General features: G+C 41.6%; 1 protein-coding gene across 6 annotated transcripts in view; it reads left to right on the plus strand.

Moving 5' to 3' along the window:
* map7d1a (MAP7 domain containing 1a) overlaps positions 1-7,385 on the plus strand; it is a 44,316-nt gene extending 36,931 nt beyond the window's left edge. For 3 of the 6 annotated variants that reach the window (XM_086218004.1, XM_086218007.1, XM_086218005.1), the window contains 5 exons: positions 518-568; positions 659-719; positions 2,806-2,887; positions 3,239-3,474; positions 5,828-7,385. In XM_086218004.1, coding sequence (XP_086074130.1) covers positions 518-568; positions 659-719; positions 2,806-2,887; positions 3,239-3,474; positions 5,828-5,838 — 441 coding nt within the window. In that variant the 3' untranslated portion in view covers positions 5,839-7,385. The remainder of the gene's footprint in view (positions 1-517; positions 569-658; positions 720-2,805; positions 2,888-3,238; positions 3,475-5,827) is intronic. The other 3 variants (XM_086218006.1, XM_086218008.1, XM_086218009.1) reach the window with 1 other exon arrangement.
* Positions 7,386-21,045: the final 13,660 nt, after the last annotated feature.

Below are 21,045 nucleotides of genomic sequence, written 5' to 3' on the forward strand. Positions count from 1 at the left end.
AAATAGCTGTTAAAATATGATGGGGATCTAAATGTCACCTACTAAGAACACTGACAGAGATATTCAACAGCTTCAGTTGCTGATAGCCCGGTTTCCTTTAAATGAAATAGACTAGAGGGCACAGGCATCTTAGCAAGACCTCATGTTTAAAATAAAGCAATTTCTGTCTATTCTTCCTTCACCCGTGCCACACTCCTCCACCAGGTTTGGTGAAAATCTGCCTCCTATATCGGTGTCGTCCTGCTTACACACAGACGAGCAGCATTGAAATCACCCTCTCTTTGGTAGATGTAACAACTGCATCCATTATTGGCTGGCACAGTGTGATGTCACGTTGCACTTCTCCAAAACTGACCAAACCCCCGCAGCTGGAACAAACTGTCCCATTGTCATTCATTCAAGTGAACGGCCGTGCGTTTTTGCCGCGGCACCTGAGCATGAGGTTTGATTAAGACTGAATGCATAGAAATGACACGGTTCTCTGACGTTGTGTGTTTCTTCAATTTTTTTTTTGCAGCGTCTGGAGGAGATCATGAAGAGGACTCGCAAAACAGATGGAGGGGACAAGGTGTGTTTCACTGTTCAAGCATAAAGAAGAAGCAACTCTTTGTTACATCTGAAATGAAAGCTGAGCTGAAAATCTCTGTCATCCTCACAGAAAGAGACCAAGTCCTCGCCGCCCCCTCAAGTCAATGACAAAGAGGACGAGAGCAGCAAGGGTAAGCAGAGCATCACTCGGTTTGTGTTTTACAAAATCTCCTCGAGTGTTTGAGGGAAAACATGACTCAATACCAGCCTGTAATCTTCAGGAATCTTTGAGGGTAATTGTCGTAATTGATCTTCCATTAACGTGTTATCTGGGAGGTGATTTACAACAAAGTGAATGCTTTGTGAGCAGCTGGTTTCCAGAACGCTCTTAGAAGTAGATCTCAACCTCTCACTGTATCAATTACCGAACCCACAGGAACAAATAATGCATTTAAAGTAGTGTCTGACTCATGATGTCACAGATCAGCCTTTCTGACTGTTGTCCAAGTCTTCAGTAATGTCTGATGACACACAACTGCCCTGTCTATCGTCTGCTTCGTCTATCTTCCAGGTTATTTGGTTTTAAGTTCATTAGATCGTTTTTCTGTGAGAAAACTTGAGTTGATTATATTCTCGGCCTCACATCCTGCACAGCTGCAGTTAGAGTTCGTCTTCAGTGTACAATAGGACCCATGTGTGCTTGCTTGTTGTCCAAGCCCTGGGACTGAGGGGCTGGACAGGATGAGTGGGCTCTTGGCAGCAGCCTCGCAGTCGCTATCAAACGTTTACCTTTGACAAAAGAAGTAAAACACGATGCTGCATCACCAGCACCCGCATCTCTCCGTTTATAATTAGAGACCGACTCTGGGCTTCGCACTAATTGACTAACAAACATATAACTTGCACGCCCCGTTTGTGAAGCGCTTTAAACATCATGTACAGTGTATCAATAAAATGCAGGAGAATGAATGCAGTCGGGGGGATTATGCTGTTTCTGGCAAAATTCCCCAATGCAGGAAGACGTTAGCTAGCTACTGATCTGGTCAGAGGCTTTGGAGGTTTGCTAGTCAGGCTTGTGCAGATCTGTCTCAACCACATCCATGTCCTCAGCAGAGTTGAGTCAGGGGAGCTACACAGGAAGGATGCCCTGGAAAAATTTGGCATTCCTTTTCTGTCCGATTAAGATATGACAGCGTGTCACAGATAATGGAAGGTCATTAAAGCTAAATATCAACGAGATTTCCAGTTCTGTCTTGGATGCCGGATGTGTTTGTTTTTCTGTAAGAGTGATTATATAGAAACTATGTGGCTGATTTTCATCAAACTTGGTGGATGGTTGTGCGGGTCGAGGAAGAATCAGCTACATTTAGGGACAGATGAATCATAGCGCCACCTGGTGACAAGAGGAAATTACTACACTTGAGATTTTACACTAATTTACGGCTTCTAGTGGGTTGGATGGACTATCAGAGTTTTTTCATAGAACTTTGTTTCTATGGTGAGGCGGCTAATTTTGATATTTTGAATACAAAACTTGAGGTTTGATGAGTCTGAATTTAAGCAAAAAACATTCATTGATTTTCACGGTAAATACACTGTGTTGCCTTCAGGTGGTGTGCAGCAACACCTCTGTTGTTCTGGAGTGTGTTGGGGCTGATCCAGGATGGCTTTTTCCCCATTTTCTTTCTTGAAATTTTCCAAGATTTCTTTAGAAATCAATTCATGGACCTTTTTTTAGGTGAAGATCCAGTCATATTTACAGGGATTATTAAAGTGAAAGTGTTGGATTAAGTCTGGATCCTGAGGAGTTTATTTAAGAGTGAGCTATTGGCTATGAGCTAGTCACTCTCTGAGTGACCTTCTAGTTTTATTCTGGGACTCAGCTAGAGTAACTGCATGATTCACAGTTCAAGAAATACTTCAGTATCTTATAACCACCTTTTATGCTGCCTGTCAGTTCATCCACTTTCTGAAACAAGACATTTTAGCTCCTGTCTTAACTTCCGTAAGGCTGCCGAGGGGAAACGTCCCTGAGTGTCCGCCTGGAGCAGATGACCACGTACAGACATCTGGAACGAGCTGCTACAAAGGAGAAAGAAAACTTTGTATTCAGGGTCCGAAAGCCGAGATTCGATCAGATGACAGAAATGTCCCCCGTGTGTGTGTGTGTGTGTGTGTGTGTGTGTGTGTGTGTGTGTGTGTGTGTATGTGTGTGTGACAGCACATTAGCTTGATTGCTTGAAACACAGAATAAATGTTTAACTTTGTTCCCTCTAGGATCTGCTGACTATCAGCCAAGACCTGAGGTCATCCAGCCCAATAACAAGACAGAGAATGGACAGACCAGTATGAGAGAAAGGTGAAACTAAAGCTCCTTTTGAAAGTTCCTCACATCTCATGTCACTGTAAGACCACCGTGAACAGTATAAAACTTGTGTGCCAGAAGATTCTCAGGAATTGTGTCCTAATGAAGTCTGCAAGAGGTTTGCATTGTTGAAAACCTAAATGGAAACACAAGGAAGCATGCGATGTTGGCCCACAGTAAACAGTTATGATACCGGGCTCTTGAAATGTTTATTCTTTATGAACACATTCCTTGGGATTGACTTGAAAAAGACTACTGTAATCAGCAAAATGACTCATTGGTTTTCTGAGTCATCGTGATCCATCATAACCATAATCATATCCTGCTTTGTATTCTCCCACACAGCCCCTCGGTCCAAGTGGTTAATGGGGTCCAGCCCACCAGACATGAAAATGGCTTGTCCACCAAAGGAGACGCAGCTCGTTTCGAAGATATCATACATCTCGCCAATCATGGCAACACCACAATTGCAACGCTGGACAAGTCTGAGAGCAGCATGACCCCCGAGCCCATCCTCAGCTTTGAAAGTGAGGAGTCATTCATGAAAAAAGCTGGACCCATGAAGCCTCAGCATGTCGCAGGTACTGCTTACAGTTACTGGAATGATATTGTTTTTTCTAAACAGACACATAAAGAGCTTCACCAACCCTTGAGAGGCCACAACACAAATCTCAGAGGGAAAACAGCAGGGATAAAGTCATTAACCCCTGCCATTCCAGGCATGCAGAGTCATAACAACTAAAATTCAGTGAGGATCAGGACTGGAAAGCCTTAAATGTTAACTGCATAACTTGACATGCACAAAGAAACAAGATAGTTTAACTGTTAATATCTCTGCAATATCAGTCATCACATTTTGAGTCAAAGGAACTGGTTAAGTTTAGCACCAGTGACTCACTGGTTCGCTTTCTCATCTGTTCCCACTGCCCATATTTCATTTGCAGTGAACCTTTATGCTGAGCTGGATGTAGAAACCATGTGAAGGCTCACAGAAATCTCAGTGTTCCTAAAGGGAGAACGTGTGTCCCTCGTGCATTCTTCAGTCCAAGCCTGTGTGTTTGTTTGAGCAGATCAAGCCTGAGATGGTGGAATGGAAAACGAGGCAAGACAGAAATCTGCAGAGCCATTAATACCTGCAATTTACCATCACAAACAGCCTTTTTGTGTAAATCGTGGTTGTTATAAATAGCTACCGACCGTGTGGCCTCGTCCAAGACCCCCACCGTTGCAACTAAAAGACAGGAATATAGAGATCATTCGGATAATCTGGCTCATGAGCAGCTTCAGGTTTCCAAGGGATGAACTTGGAGAGTTCAGTCTCCCCGCAGTAGTTTTTATTTTGTTTGTGTTTCCTGATGTGAGACTAATAACTAAAACACATTTTCTGTTCTGCAACTCTCCAGCAAATGCCTCAGAGTGAAACTACAAATCTTCTTTGCCATTGTTTTCATTCTCATACCTAATACTGTGTATTTTTATTTGGAAATTATCGATTGAAGGCATGAGGATAAGTTTAGATTGAACAAGCTGGCACCAGTCAGTCTCGTCTTGAATACCAGTGTGCTTGTAAGACGTCAACCATTTACCCAACAATTTACTGGTTAGCCCCTCGTCTGGTCGCGCTTGTTCAGTGGGGAGGGGAAGGAGAAGAAATGGCTGGTGACTCCACATGTAACGGGGGGAAGTGTGTGGTAGAATGCAGCCCTTCCCTGGCCAGGGGGGGAGGAGCCACAACTAGGAGGGGGAAAAAAAAGTCAAATGTTTTTTATTTAAAAGACTGGCATCAGGATTATTTAACGCTACTGAAAGTCTCAACACTGTGTTTTTTTCCTTGTGATAATTAAAATGATCGTCATCAGCAAATTTGATTAAAGATTTCAAATTAGATAAAAGAGCTTGATTTTAGGAAGATATCTAACGGAGATGCTATCAGTTAGCTGATTTCTTCTTTAGCCAGATGGTTTAATCTGTCATTCCACCACAAATCAAGAAAATCTTGGCTATTTTGTTTTAATCATCATTGCCAAAATTTGAATTTAGATTGGACTGATTTAGTAGCCCTGCCCTGAGGAAAGGCTGGTGCAGCGTTGAGATTCCACTTCCTCTCATGAAGGTGGAGATGTTATTGGGAAGAAATAGTGCAGAAGCTGGGTATCTTTGTACTGATGACAGCTTTTATTCAGCAGCCCCCCTGACTTGGGCTTGCAGCCAGAGAAGAATTCCTTGAATGGCAAAGGTGATGAGGAGCCCCTATGCACAAGTGCTTGACTGCCAAGGGTTAGAAACAGAACCCCCAAGCAATTAAGCACCGTATCACCCCTCAGTCACCCCACCCCACCCGCAATGGCAACGTCAGCAGCACCCTACTCTCCACCTTCTTGATGAGATCCTAAGCTTCAGCTGTTAGCTTGAAGACAAGTCAGCAGTCCCAGCTATGTAAATATAAGGAAAGACGATAACATTTGCTTGAAATCATATTTTACTTGACTATTTTAAATCTGTTTTGCATCATTCATCTTTGTACCACCTCATGCTGTCAGCCCAGTCATATAAAAAAAGATTAACGTTCACCCTTCTCACTTTCACTCGAGTAAATGTGGATACTCTAGATGGCTCTGACCCTGGAGACATTCATGCTGAGGTTTATGGTCACAACATTAAGACTGATTGAGGATTACATATACTTCCATAGGAGGTCAGATTATTTTAAGTCTCAAATCAAACACGAGGCTTTTTCACTTGTTTGCTAAGTCAGACTCAAGTGGCTTTGTGTATCCTGCAATGTGGTAAACATTCTTTTACGTTTTCTCTCTGAGATTTAGTTACTCGCGACCAAGACTTGGCCAGGAACCGGACTCTATCATGTCTAATGAGTTGATTAACCCTGAATGACTTCTGCTCCCTCTGACCTTTAACCCTTTGCCTCCTTCACAGAAGTCCTGTGACACGTTCCAGTGTTGAAGTGTTGGTCGCCGTAGGCCACTGACCTCTCTCAGCCCTGCCGTCACACTCACGGGGACCTGTGACCTGTGCCAATCAACAACTAAACGCAAACTTTTGTCTCTCTGAAGATAAACGGGGGCCACTAAAGATGATGACGTAGCATCAGGACACGAGAAAAAAAGAGGATGAAGGGTGTTGCTACGGGTAACGGAGGTGCATCAGTGTTAACATTTGTAAAGATCTTTGTGGCACCGATTCCATGCACCTTATGACTGGACCGTATCATCCTCTGTACTTTATAGTACAGCTAAGTAATATTACAGTAAGCTGAAAAAGTGTTTTTTTTTCCCTTCTTTGTTTTAGTTATTTAACTGAAAGAAAAACTATAAATGACTGGGTACATTTTTTGTGAATAATGTAAATGAGCGTTGTTTGTCGAGGGGAGCGATCCAAACCGTACGAAAGGGAGTGAGTTTTAATCTACTCTGATCTGGGTAGACCCACTGAGTATAACCCAGATTGCTCTGGTTTGTAAAAAGATACACGTAAGCATTTTTGTAAAGTTAAATCGAGAAGATATTTTAAGTTCAAATGCAACAGCTTCTAACTGTGTATAAACATGCTGTGTGTCGTCCTCAGCTACGATTGATTGTAAGCAGAACCGGATGTAACGATGAGTGCGGAGACAGTTGGGAAACCAGGACTCATGCTTTTAAGGTCAAATCCCTATAAACAGGGCCTTAACTCTGCTATTTAAGGTTCTTACATGCGCAGCATGACCCAGGTTTCTCTCATATATTGAAGCGCAGGTGTGTGTATGTGTGTGTATATGCTATAAATATGTTTTGATGTGTGTTACAAGGTCAGTGAGACGTATCTAAAGTCTTATTAAAGACACGCTGTCCAGTCTCTGCTTTAATCTTATTTGTTCTGTGTAAACTTTCATACTGGGAAATGACATATTGTGTGTAAACCGACAGAGACGTGGATCATCATTTGTGATGAATTTGTCTCTTTTCTGCTGTGACTCAGTAACGTTTAGACTGTCAAAAGGGAAATAAGCCCTCTGAGCGCAGGCCAACCACAAGAAAACAGATCTGGAGGTAGTGCTGAAGTACAGTTGATGCACGAGGCATGTGAGTTGGCTCAGCTGTGTGATTCACTTTGGGTTTCCTTTTACAAAATCCCTACACAGGGTTCACGCCACCCTATCTGCTGCCATCTTTCACTATAGCGTGGCCAGTTCGAGGCCCAGCACTCTCGCTCTGTCTCCAGCTCTCTGGCCAGCTGAATTTCATTACAAAACACTGTTAATGTCTCTACCGGTTGCCATGTTGAAGTTATCTGATTTAAATGACATATAGCTACTCGTGAAACGTGCTCAGAGAGCGGAGGGACTACATTTTGTCAACCTGCCGCCTACAGTGGGTTACATTAGATATGAGCAGCATGCAGTGTAGATCTCTGAGCTACACATACGTTCAGTGACCTTTTGCACTGTTTTCATTTTAGTGAAATAGATTCAGAAGATTGGCATGAGGAAGAAAAAAGGAGGGCCGGACTGTTGCAGGGTTTTTGGGGGGGGGGGGGGGGGGGCAATCCTGATAACATGTGAGAACTCTGTATTTATGCGATAATCCCTCAATTGTGGTTGTTAAACACTTACAACTGTATTTAATGAGGACTCCATAATTTACATTTTCAACAGTAAAGTTTACCATGGATGGACATCAAAAAACTTGACTGATACTGGATATTTTTAGGCAAGACTGATATTGGGGAGTAAAAAAATTCAAAAATTGATCAATGAGCCAGTCGTCTTTCTGCAATGATCCTTTACATGTGGCTGTCACAAACCTATGACCAAAAAAAAAGGAAAATCACATCATTTGCATCTTTTTTTTTCTATTCAAAGTTTTCATCTTGTGCAATTATACTGATACAGTTCCACCTGTGATAGGCCAATATGGACCGATATTATCGAGGCCATTATCAGCCTCACCAATATATCAGTCATACTCTATCAAGGGCTAGAATTCAATTTTGAGGTGAGAATTATGTTTAAAAAAACTGTTAACATAATGAAAGATTGATGATTATTATGGAAAACCTGTGATTGTGACCGTACTTCTGGTCATATAAATTATCTCCCAAATGCTGCGTCTTTACCTACTTTTGCAGGACGACCACCGCCCCGCCCGGCTGCGTCTGTGAGAAATCAACAAGTCCAGACTTAATGACAAAGTATACGTCAAGTATTTCCTCAACATGTGAAATAATACGGCACTTATATAACCAAGACTTCAACAAAGACATCACCCCATATAGCTGGCAAGTTCAATTTTCAGCAGCTTCTTGGCTTTCCAAACTTCATTCTGTGAGATGTAAACGTCTGCTGGCTCCTAAGTGTGAATGACTTGTGACAACATGATCTCCCATGTTCAATATGTTAGTGCTGCAGTTGTCCACAGGATTGTGCTGCTGTTAAAAGCTGTATTCATCAACCCCACCAGAGGGTGCAGCGCTGCAGCATCGGTGGTAGACGACATATTGAATTTCTCTGGATTTATACCCCCTGTTGTTAGATAGAACTACGTGTGAATTTGAAAGTTACTTGCGTACAGATCTGAATAGCATATATCTACTCCAAATCTAAATACATAGCAAAAGTACATGGATTTATTTTTACAATCCCAACACTTCCGAGTTTCTGGAGGCAGATGATATACTGGTCAATCCCTGGTATGTGTAGTACTTCTCAGAGGGGACTTGAGGATTAGTGGGCTCTATTTTTAGGGAGGTGTCAAAGAGGTAGTGCACAGTTACAGGCTGAGTAGTGGCACAATTTCTGAAGAAATTCAAAGAAAAAAAGAGGCAATACATCCATAAAGAGGAGAGGTTTTTTTTGGATGAGGGTTATGGTCCGAAATGCACTAATGATCAGTGAATAAATCTGGTCCCAGCCAGTTAAGGTTAGTGACAGTCAGTCCCAGAATAGCCTGGTTAGCTGGCATCAAAACTGCCCGCTGCGTTCATTTCACTTTGATTGATGGGTGTATTATCTCCTCCGACTCTTGGGTGCATTAGTGGTCTCACCATCCAGACTCTATACTTACTCTCCCTCTCTGGGTGTGGATGAGTAACCTCTTGTTAAGGTTCACATATAAAAAAACCTAACACATCCTGTCATGTCTGTAGAGAGCATGGGAATGTTGTCAGACCTTTGTGTTAAAGTGGCTCGGTGCAGAGTATTCAGGCAGCTGGCTTTTGGACGCACGCTCGCTGTTGTTTCAGTCATAAATCTCTGCGCTTGAGGACTAAGGGGAATCTTGCAAATATCTCAGAATGGCAAGTGTGTCACCCGCACCTCCACTTTTAACAAGATGGGGGGTCAGCACCGGGTCAAACCACGGAGTCCCACTTCAGATAAGACCCCTGCTGCAACAGATATATATATGTACATCACAACCACCAAAGCCTCAACCTCGGTTCAGTGTTAATGCTCACGCCTCCACACACAAACACACCCCCACACTGCCGCCTCACTGAACCGTCTTTATCTGCTCAGCAACAGGCCCTCTTCACACAGCTGCTCTCAGATGGCAGTACATTAATGAAAGGCCACAGAATGGCTGGCACTCCCAGCAGGCCTGTTTCTTGATCCCTGTCAGAGCAGGACAACCTCTCTGCTATTCCCATGGGAGATGGCAAGATTTAAAAGCAACCCTGCTCAGTCCCCTACAGGGCCTCGATACCCCAGCGCTGCCCTCTGAGGTTGCAGAAAGACCCAAGGCCTAACGTCTCATCAGGGGTGGTCAGTGGGGAGGGGGAGCAGCTGAGTCTAAATAGGCAGCTGTTGGATCATTGTCACTACCTGATGTTGATGGCTGCTCTTTGATGTCCCTCCTGAGTATACCATGTTCCACCAAACCAAGTATTTACAGACCCTGACGTCAGTCTGCATTCACATAATTGTGAGCTAAATGCATGCAATGTTTCCTTGGGGTATGTGAATAAAAGCATGCTCAGAGAAAGTGGGAACAGATTTATTGGACAACTAGACATTTATTTTATGGATACATCTGCTTGCTGATTGACTGGTATTGAGATGTCTTTGTTAACTGCTATTAAAAATTAGGCCTGAATATCTGTGTTGCAAACAAACGTTGCTTTTATTGCATTGGATCTGTACCAGAGCATATACTTTGTGATGACTTTGTAAACTACAGAGATTAATGTCGGACTCTCTACAGCTTGTTTCCCAGTACAAGGCTTTAACAAAAATATCCACATGGTTGGTAATAAAGGTTGAAAACAAGGGGGCACTTGGAGAGTACTTGGACTACCTTCACTCAGGCAAACTGAGAAAAAAAGAATGGGGAAAAAAATGCCATTATTTGTTATATTAAATGTATTGGCCCCAAAATTCAGTGGGTTTTTCCTTGGCCTGTGCTACACTCCTGCTTTGATGAAAAGGCAATTAATAAGACATATAGGCTGGGTTAGGAATATGAAAGAACACAGGAAAACATCATTGTTTTTCTAAGAAATAAGAAGTTTACCTGCAGATCAAGTACTAAATAAGAATGTCCATAATGGCTCTATGAGGGTCTGCTTAAATCTCCCCGTTATGATCCTGAAAGTATGATCTTGTGGTGTCTAAGGCTCTGCTGTCAACTGGTTCCCATTACACCAATCAAACAGAAAGTTTTCCAGTAAAATCTGCTTCCTCAGTGGCCCTTTAACGTGGAGTTCCACAGGGTTCAATCTTTGGCCCAATTCTTTTTTTCTTTACATTTTACCTCTTGGCAAGCGGTTTGCAATTAAGAAATGCATGTCCATAACTTGTCTCCATGTTTCCTTGTGTATTGTATTCGCAAGGCATGCAGCACATTGTAATTGTGGTTGTAAAACATTTACTTGCTTACTTAATGTCCTCAAGTATGTAAGTAGCACTAATTGTAAGAGCAGCATGGTCATAATCCCTGTGCATAAAGTTTTAGCATGTGGGCATTTTGGTATTGGCCAAACCAAGACTACTTTATTCCTTTTAGCTGATGAAGACTGTGGTTGATTTTAACTACTACTGACAAAATGTACTATTGTTATGTCACTTTTGAGAACAGCATCTGCTAAGGGACATAGTGTAATATAAACCAAAGTTAGGGGACTGCCAATCCTTAGTGGAACATGAATGCCAAACAATAAATCTTGCTAAGACATTTCACTCAAAAGCAAAAATGTCAACGCCATGGGAGCAGGAAAAATCACTGAATCACCAACATCTTTAGGTTTCATCATCTTGGAATAAAGGATGTCTGGGCCAGAGTTTGTTCCAAACCACCCAATCTTCATGCAGTCTGAATGATCACCTGACCAACACTGCCATTCCTAGAGAAAGTGGTATGGCAGACTTCACCTTAGAGGCTGAACATTTTCGACAGCGGTGCAGGTTTGATTTCAAATATCTGTTTTCTCCTCTTGGAGCTGACACTTTACGGCATCACTGCCACTCATCACACGGAGGGCAAGCAGCTTCAATTTTGCCATCTTGCAGGGTTGGTTATTTTCAGTTCCTGGATAAGTGAGAATTTATCCCACTGCCAGCCACAGTAAAGACCTTTGGATTGCTCAGTTGTCTTTTTCTTCAATATGAAGGAGCTCACGTGGGGTAAATGAAGTTGCCAAATATGTGTGAATTAGTAAGGGGATCCTCTTTGGTGGTGGCCTGTGTTAGTATTGGCTCAGTGAGGTGGTACCCCTATAGATATTTTTGTTGGCTGTTGGGTTAGCACCACCTGTTGTGTTTGTGTGACGTTCATCTTCACTAATATGGTGCGTCTTGGTTGCTATGCCACTGTGGAACATCATAACCTCAGGAGTAATCGGATGAGGCTGCACTGACTCCGTTCTTTCCAGTGGGAATTTCCACCTGATTTAATGATGGTACTTGAATTACAATCAAAATGTCTTTTCTTGAATTTTCATCTCTATACAATTTACAACCCATGACAAGAACATTAACTATTGTACAAGAGAATAATGACGCCACCCATAGCTAGTTTGTTCCTTTGTAAAGGTTCCAGACATTTTGTTCTTGATTTATCCTGTTAGAACTCCACAGAGGATTGCCATTTTTAGATTGCTGATTTATGGTCAAGGGTTTTAGTCATAGAAATCAGGTCCAGTGTGTGACAACCACAGAAAGAATTCCAACAACTCTTTTTATATATGTACTTATATATATGTATGTTTCTTTAATCTAAATTATTATTTATTTTTTTACATATTCCTGTTTTAACATTTCTATCTAACATGTTTCTATTTTACCATTTATCATGATCTTCTTTGGATATTTTTTTATTCTTGAATGGGAGCACCTGCAACACAAGAATGTCTACCTGGGAATCAATACAGTCTTTCTGATTCTGGTTGAAGTGTGTGAGAAAAGGGTAGAAGAGTGTGTTAGCATGACACACAAGAACAGCCGTCCTGGGACCCTGGAGGTGGGGGGGTTGGGCTGAAACTAGCGTCCGCCTGGCGACACCGGCACAGAGTTGTCAACACTGTCAGAGTGAAGGCATTTGCAAGGAAGAAAGTTTTAAAAAAAACACTGTGACAAGTTTCTGTTTCGCACCGCAACGGGTCAGAGATCAACTCTGCTGCTCGAATAAAGTGATGGGAATGCTGGTGACAAAGACACTGAGAAAACATATTTGCATAAACTGTCATGAAACACCAGGTGGACATTTACTGATGTGAAGACAGAAGAAAAACCAGCACCTGCATCTGACCTCATCATCAGAATCCAAAATACTTAATTGATCCAAGGGAAATACTTCATGTAGCTGCGCTCTCATTCAAAATTACAAATTCATAACATAGGAAATAAGAACAAAATAGAATAGATGTATTTAAAAATAACATATTTATAATAAAACAATACACAGATTTTTACAACTTATCTGCATGTGGCTCATACTTTATTAAAATGTGTATGTGTATGTGCTTCCTTAAAAGACACCATTTAGGGAGTCGAAATGAGAAAATTCTTCTAGCATTTTTCCTTCCTCTATCATGTTGACATGAACTGATGGCCTTGTGTCAAATGCAGTGAATGCAATGTGATGAAGTGTGCAGAGTTCGGCTATTTTCAGCAGGGCTCAGAACATATGCACAAAAGATTGCTCATATGGTTCTACATTAGTAATGTGTTATTTTCAGAGGAAGAATATTCCGAACCACAGCAGACTCCAAACATCTCTCTCCTATATGGATCAGATTTTTTTTTTTTTTTTTATTAATTGGACATTTCTATTCACTCATCGAAAGTAGAAGTGACATAGGATATGAAACAAAGTCAAAGTGTATCATCGCAGTTAAAATACTTTGGTTTTCTAGTATCTTTCTGATTTTGTTGCTCTAAAAGTTGCACCTCTGAGATTCGCTTTATAATCTATACCCAACAGAAGCAGAATCAGGCCCCGTGGACCGTCTCAGTCCAGCCCGCGACATTCGAAAAGGTTCTCAGAACCTCCACCAGCATTGTTCTCATAAATCCATGTGTGATTGATGACTCTGAACCGCTGTTAAACTTCGTTCTATCAGTGGCTGCTGTTCACAGTTAGGTTGGACTATCATATTTTTAAGCAAGGTCATCTCAACATTGACTGGGAGAGTGGAAATGTTCAATGAATTGTGGCATCGAGAGATATTTTTCACCCAAGCATGCTGATAACCAGTGACGCACTGATCTGATGTTGGTATTGGATATTGGCTCCCTACTTTTGAGGCTACAAACTCGGCCAACTGAAGTTTGATAAACTATGACTCTAGCTGCCTTGAATCCATTTTTATTATAACGTAATGAAATGAGTTTCATCTGTGACAGATGGAGTGCGGCGTATCCGCACTTGGCAAGAGAAGGTGATACTGTAATCAAGTGGATCTTTTCATCTGAACCTCAGAGAACATCAGATTGACACATGCAGTTGGAAAAAAAAAAAAAGTCAAAGAATACCACATCAAAAGAGCTTCTCTCAGTCTACCGAATTCACAGCGGTAAAATTCTGCAAATTTAGCACCGCGCTGTTTGAATGTTTCAATTTAATTAACCAATCTGAGGCCCTTAGTTATCAAAGTCAGTATTGCTTTCTGGAGAGAGAAAAAAAATGCCCACCCCAGCTCTCCACTGTGGGAAAAAAATAAAGGAGAATGTATGAAGAGGATTATTGATATTTTCCTTCAGCCTCCAAACTCAGCAAAACACAGGAAACCATTACCATGTGTGTTGCCTTGAGACTAATATAAGAGAGAGTGAGTACCTGCATGGATGATTCAAGAGCAGGCACAGAATCACCGGACAAGTTTGATCCTGTTAATATGTGCCCGCCACAACTAAATAATCTAATGATGAATATGATGGCGTGGACACCAACTGCAATGGATAAAAGGCTTTATTTTCCTTTACACTGATCTGTGAAGAAACCACTCATTGTTCTGATTTACTGTACTAGTTCTCTCCGTTCCCCCAGCGGGGATATCAGGCACAGCTGGTTCTCACTCTGAGAAGTGGAAAGTACCCCTTTTTGCATCATTATGCTCATCCCCCCTTTTCAGTTTCACGCTCCTTGTGTCTCAGATGTGAGAGGAAGCTAGCTCGCCAGCACTGTCAACTGTGTCTGGGACTTAGAGTATTATTTATCACTCGGGCTGCTGACTGCTTACTCACAATGTTTAGTGGAGGTGTCTCCCACAAGAAAGGCTCTTTTTAAATCAAGAGAGCGTGTTTTTTTTATACAGCCTGTCTGAGATGTAAAACCTGTAGTCTATTCAAGTAAGTTGAAATTTAATTCACACCAGATGCATCCATAAGACCACGGGCACCCTTACGCTGCAAATATGCTAACACAGCATGTCTTAAGGCATGAGAAAAGAGGAGGAAATCCATGTCAGATTTGCTATTTGTAGCCTGAACTTGAAACAACTTTGAACCAAGCACAGATGTTAAAACTTTTCTTTATACAGGAGGATGCGATATAAGTTATTATAGCCCCTTAACAGAATGCACAAAACACAAGTTGTGACTTTTCTTCTTTCAATCCTTGAGGGATATAAGAGGGAAATTTCAAAACCCCTAGACAGGGAAAAAGTTGCCAAAAGAACAAACAATTTAACTCCAGACAAAGCTCCTTCTCAGAGGAACTTCACCTAAAGCAGCATTAATTAAAAATAACCAGCAGCTGCCAGCCACAGAAAATCCTGCACCTTCTTTTAGCGTGTCAGAGTAAACTGGTCGATGCCTGTATTTTCGCAGAAATACTCCATGCCTCTCATTTCTGTCAGCACCCTCCCCCTCGGCCCGTGTTCTCAGCTTCTCATGTTGATGGCAGCTGATTCAACATCTATGTGAATCTACCTCTTGTGCCTCATCATGTCTAAAGCCATCAGGCCCCATTTTGTAGTAAGATGGTGTCAGGTTGCATATTGCCTGATCACATCTCGTGGCTCCAGACTTCTTGGGTTTAAAGACTCTCGCTAAAGTTCCTCCCACTGACAGGGCCAAATAAGGAAATAGTTCCCAGTGGCTGGCAACAATAAAACCATGTGGTTGGCATGGTGGAGAGTGAGCTGGTCTTGGTTATTCCAAATTGCTCTGGACTTGATTTAATTCGTGAACTTGCATAACTCCCTAAAAAAAAAAAAAATCGGCACAGCCAAGAAAGGATACAGTGAGCCAGAATCACATGCTATTTGTCAATGTTCCCACACATGGATACACACTACAAACACACAACACACACTCACATACATGTTCTTGTGTTGTTTGTGGCTCAGCGATGACTTCACAAACAGTTTCCTTCCGCAAAGATACGTTTTATGATGATGAGAAAGATTGACGGGTGCCATACGGTGCACAGATTGTCAAACAATGTTGCACATTGCTGTGGATTGGGAAAAGGAACAAGGAAGTTTCCCATGTGAATCACCTGGAATAACCAACACTTAATAACTTTCAGAAACCTGCAACAGGAGGCTGACTATTGGTTACACAAGCTGAGAGTGTATAAATAGAGATTTTTGTGTGAAAAGTCGAATATTAAATAACACACATCTAAAGTTTCATTCATCCCAGAGGAGCTGTATTAATCTATTCTCTGGTAGAAATAAGTAACACAACTTTTGCACTCAAGACCAATTTTGCTCATTGTTTCATTTTCCTTTAAAAGAGAGAAAGCAAATAGGAGCAAAAAGAAAGTCCTCTACATGTGTTCTTGATTTGGTGTGAATCGGCACTAGACCAACACAATGTACAGAAAAGATTATCTCAGTAGTCCGTGAGAGCTGCGGGAGAGTAATAAAACCAGATGAAAACCTTTGGATGAGAAGATCTCGGAGGTCCAGTACCAATGCTCCTAAAAGAGTATGCTCCTTACGGTTATTACAGCAATCCCCTGCAAAGTCTCGAATCTTTGCACACAATGATCATAAACTAAAATGTCCCACAGGCATAATGCTTGTACAGTTTCACTGTGACCCAGGGAAAGACATTTCAAAATCATGTCAATCTGTGACTTTACAAAAACCAGATCTCTCAAAATACTCTCACAGAGATTAGATAATTACATTGTTTCATGGGCGCACAGGACAGATGGCCGCTACGCTGTTGAACTGCTCTCAGCCAAGTGCGATTTCACAAAAACTGTTGCATAATGCGATAAAAGTCAAAAATTGGATGTTTGATCTTGAAGTATTGCACAAATATCTTACGAAGAGTTGAGCAACAGTTGGCTGTGTCGCTTTGAGGTTCGAGAAGTAAAAAAACACAGCGACAAAAAAAAAACAGCGATTCATAGGTGCATTAGACGACTTAAAGAGGAGGGAAAGTTTGTGCCCTCCCAGTGAACCATCATCCAAAAGCTTTAGGTTGTTTACGAGAGGAACAATTTCAGAGTGCCCTGGTAGGTGTAGTATGTCGCGCGTACTATTCCTGAAAGCCAAAAGCTCTCCGAGCTGCACAGCCTTGGACGTAATGCTGACAGACATATTGCTGTCTCCCCATCTGCCCCACAACAGCCTCTCCTCACATGCTGAAAAGTGTTTTTGAGATCGGCGATGTCAACATAAGAGATGGAACATGTGTGGCAACGTGGCTGCTCTTTACATTATACGTTGAAGAGAGTGTACATAAGAGCCTCGTGCATGTGTCTGCGCCACAGATCAGACGGAGAAGGGGAAAAGGGGGGAAATGCTGCTTAACCGAACTCTGGAGTTGAACCAAAAGCCACAAAAGTTGCTCTGGATCCAGCATCGCTGAGCCCTGTAGAGATGTCTAGCAGAACAGAACAGAGCAGAACAGTGGTTCTATTCAAACCAAACCATTTTTTCCCTGGCACCAGTCTGAATGGGTATAAAATGAGATCACTTCTTCTTTTTTCTTTTTTTTTTGTAGAAAATTAAATGAAGACAGAAGGGAAAGTATTTTTCCACCATCCAAAACAGCAGCTGAGCCTGGTGTGTATTTGAATGCAAGAAGGTGTATATTTAATATAAAGTGTAAAACGCTGTCAGCAAAAAAAAAAAAAAAAAAGTTTAAAGAAAAAGTTGTTTAGGTTGAAGCTGTGAAGCCGATGGCACCTCAGTTTTTCCTAGTTGAGTTGTTTCTTTTCGGAAGTGAGGGGGACTGGAAATGTTTACCTCACTCGAGTAACAGCAGAGTTAAATCATTGTCAACTCTGACCCCAATTTGCTCTTCGTTTTTATCACTTTTATGTGGGAGGGAAGAGTTGGATTCAGGATCCTGAATTCATACGGTCCAACTATGTGTGGGGGACATAAATGGACCTCTGTGGACACCTACTGATGTCACAGGATATTCATTGAGGAACAACATGTCTGCCTGAATCCAGCATCATTTTACATCAACACGGATGAAGCAGATATGCTTTCATCTGGGTTTTACCAGTGGAGTAAAACAAAAACAAAGTATTCTACACCCCTGACAGCCGAGAGGTCCATCATAGGTCCAACCAGCCCTCCGTCCAGGACTTATATGCGTCCAGAAGGATGAAAAGAGCAGGCCACTTCACCGCAGACCCATCACACCCTGGTCATAACCTCTACAAACTCCTGCACAGCACTGTGCGCCAAGACTACCCACACTGAAATATTTCCTCCCTCTTCATAGGCCGCCGCTCTAATGAAAACTAGTCCCAGTCCACTGTGTTGTATAACACTGAACATCCACTGAAAATGCAATATTCAATTACTATTCAGCATTTGATGGCTTATTTCCTGTTAATAATTCAATATTTGCTCCAAATACTTTGTGTAATTGCGCAACAGGGTTCAGTTTGAATAATTAGTATTGGCCACATACAGTTTGAACTCTGCACCATTACACATATACAGTACATGTATTCATTTTTTGAAGTATTAGTCATCTTTTATTTGCTTTCATCATAGAGAGCTGTGGAAATACTCTCTCTGTGTGTACAAATACTCAGCCGGTGAAGCAGAGACCGATTTTGATGTTGGGTGATATTGAGAGGGCAATGTCGATGATGCCGCCCTGTCACGGGCACATCTTTAGTCCACGCCCACTCAAGTCATCAGATCAATCATTTTTCAACCGAGAAACCGCTTCAAAGGTTTGGAAGGAAACTAACAAGCAGATTTTCCTGATTAAACTGGATTGGCCCCATGAGAGGAAACAGGTGGAGCGGCTCATCACACATACTCACTGATCTTAGCTGGACTTGCCCTCCAGGTGTTCATGCTCATTGCAATGTGTTTGAAATCCTGCAGTGAAATTTAAATTATTGCATTTTACTCTTGAGTAAAAAACATGGCCAAAACACAGTTCTAGGACATATCCATGGCAAACGATCAAATGCTGAGTGTCTGTAATTTAGTATATTTTCACCATTGTATTGGAAATATTTAATAAAAAGCTCTTCCCAAGCCTGTCAGACCAGTGTTGGCATCAAAGCACCAGCTAGGAAGCGTCTGGCACTTCAAACGGTGGGATTTATTCTGGGCAGCTGGGTGTTACAACCACAGCTCTATCAAGAAAATACTGGGAATTAAATTAAAGAACATGTCAACCCACTTTTCTAGTCTGATCATTGGTTTCCCATCACTGAACGCAAACAGGTTCCTCCCAACCTGCAAGCTGCAGTCAGGCTCCAGTTGTCTCCTCCATCGTGACATGGACTCAGGGGTCACCTGACCCAACCTGACCCTACCTGGCAACTGACTCAGTCTTTGAGTTAATTTAAAGTCAATAATGATTGCCAAGACCTTTTATGTGAGGAGTGTGTCTGGAAATGTAGAATGTCATCTACGTGATGATGAATGAATTGTATATCACCAGTGTTGATGAGGCAGACAGACCCACATGAAGAAAAACCAGCAGTAGAAGAAGACAGGAACTGAAGTGTAGATGATTTCTTATGGAAGAAAAAAAGAACAAACCGAAAATCAGAACCTGAAACAACAAACTGGAAGACAAAATAATGACTTACAGTAAAGCACAGAGAGGAGAGGCCAGACATGAAAAGCAGGGCAACAACAACAAAAAAAGAAACCAAAAAAAATCTGTCAAAGAATGACAAGAACAGCTGAGCAAATGGAATTAATCGTACAATAAGAGAAAAGGCGGGGGAAACTTGAGGACTAGAAGTCGAAGACTGAACAGAGAGAAAATCAGAGACAAAGAAGAGAAACGGTCAAAGAGGAAGTAAAGCACACAAGACACGATGAAGAAGTGATTTCAAAATAAAACATGTAACAAAGATATCCGAAACAAACGAATACGGAGCAGATTAACCAAGGGAAACAAGGAGCAACGCAAAGATCAAAGTTTAAAAGTCCACAGAAAGAAACAAAGTCAACAGGGCAAAACTGACAGTCTTGAGCTGAAATCCAAACAACCCGGTCTTTGACCCTATAGTTCATGTTACGGCACATATTCACAAATACTCAAAATCCACAATGACGAAAAGTTTTGCTCCATTCAACAAGGAACGCACAGAGATAAAAAAAGAGAAGAAATGTGTTGACTGATGTCATCCGCTGTTATGAAGCCATTAATGAAAACAGAACGACAACCTCAACCTCGCTCAGACGGACTCGAATTGTCGCTCCCAAATCTGACTGACTGAGTTGTAGCTTTTCTGAACAACTCTAATTCAATTTGCAGTGGTTTGTCTTATTATCCAATGTCTTGTGGTGATAACTTGCAAAGCTGTGGGAACATTTCAGTTCAGCTGCTGTTGTTTAAACAAGCACAACAATATGCGAGAAAACAATCATGCAAATAATACTGCTGTCTTTTTTCTAAATTCAGTGTGTTTCCAGCAGAGCCGCCAACAAACCAACGGTGGAGCATCAACGTTCTGTCTGTAGTTCAGCCAGCAGCTCCACTGGTTTCCCTCCAAGTGGAAGAGAAAAGTTAAACAACAACATTAAATTAACCTGTGAAGGAGAAAATGGCTCTGATAATGCAGTTAATGTTTGGCCAGACCTCCATTAATAAACGGACAGTGTACAGTTTTAATTTGTGTGCTGGCACTTGTTTGTGATTTCTTGATTTGTGCATTTGGACCTGTGAGCTACACAAATAACTATAATAGTATCAAATTATGACTCTTTCTTTTGGGATTCGTCTTTCCATGGAATAGCTGTTATGTGTCTTATACACCCACGCAGTTGCTTTCATGAATTTGGTTAATCAGCTCCAAGACACTACAACAAACTTGACATATCTGACCCACATCAATACAGTGGCATGACTTTTTTCATGTTGTTCTGGATTTGATTCGATCTTTTTTTTTTTCTTTCTTCAAAGCAGCATCTCTCGTCTCCTGACTCCTTGTGACATTTTCCATGAAAGTCAAAGTTAATTTTCAACACACTGTAATGGTCGAGTGAAGTCTATTTGAACACCCCAGGGAGCTCAGGAGAGACATCAAATTAGCATTGTTCTAGTTACACAACTCACATGGAACGAACAGATCTTCTCGCACAAATGCGTTCAAGGCACTTTTCTCTTCCTCCTGCCCTTCAGTTCACAACCCAAACTGCTGAACAGTCATGGAATGGACATTTTTATTGGGTACTATACCATGGCTGGAACTTGAATAAATAAACCCTGAAGTAAGTTGTGTGTAATGTCCACGATAGCTAGAAAGTAGGTCAAGATTCAG

This window comes from Aulostomus chinensis, chromosome 11 (assembly GCF_037954235.1).
Source record: "Aulostomus chinensis isolate RoL2024-O1b breed Wild chromosome 11, RoL_Achi_v1.0, whole genome shotgun sequence".
In the NCBI taxonomy this organism is placed as follows: Eukaryota; Metazoa; Chordata; class Actinopteri; order Syngnathiformes; family Aulostomidae; genus Aulostomus; species Aulostomus chinensis.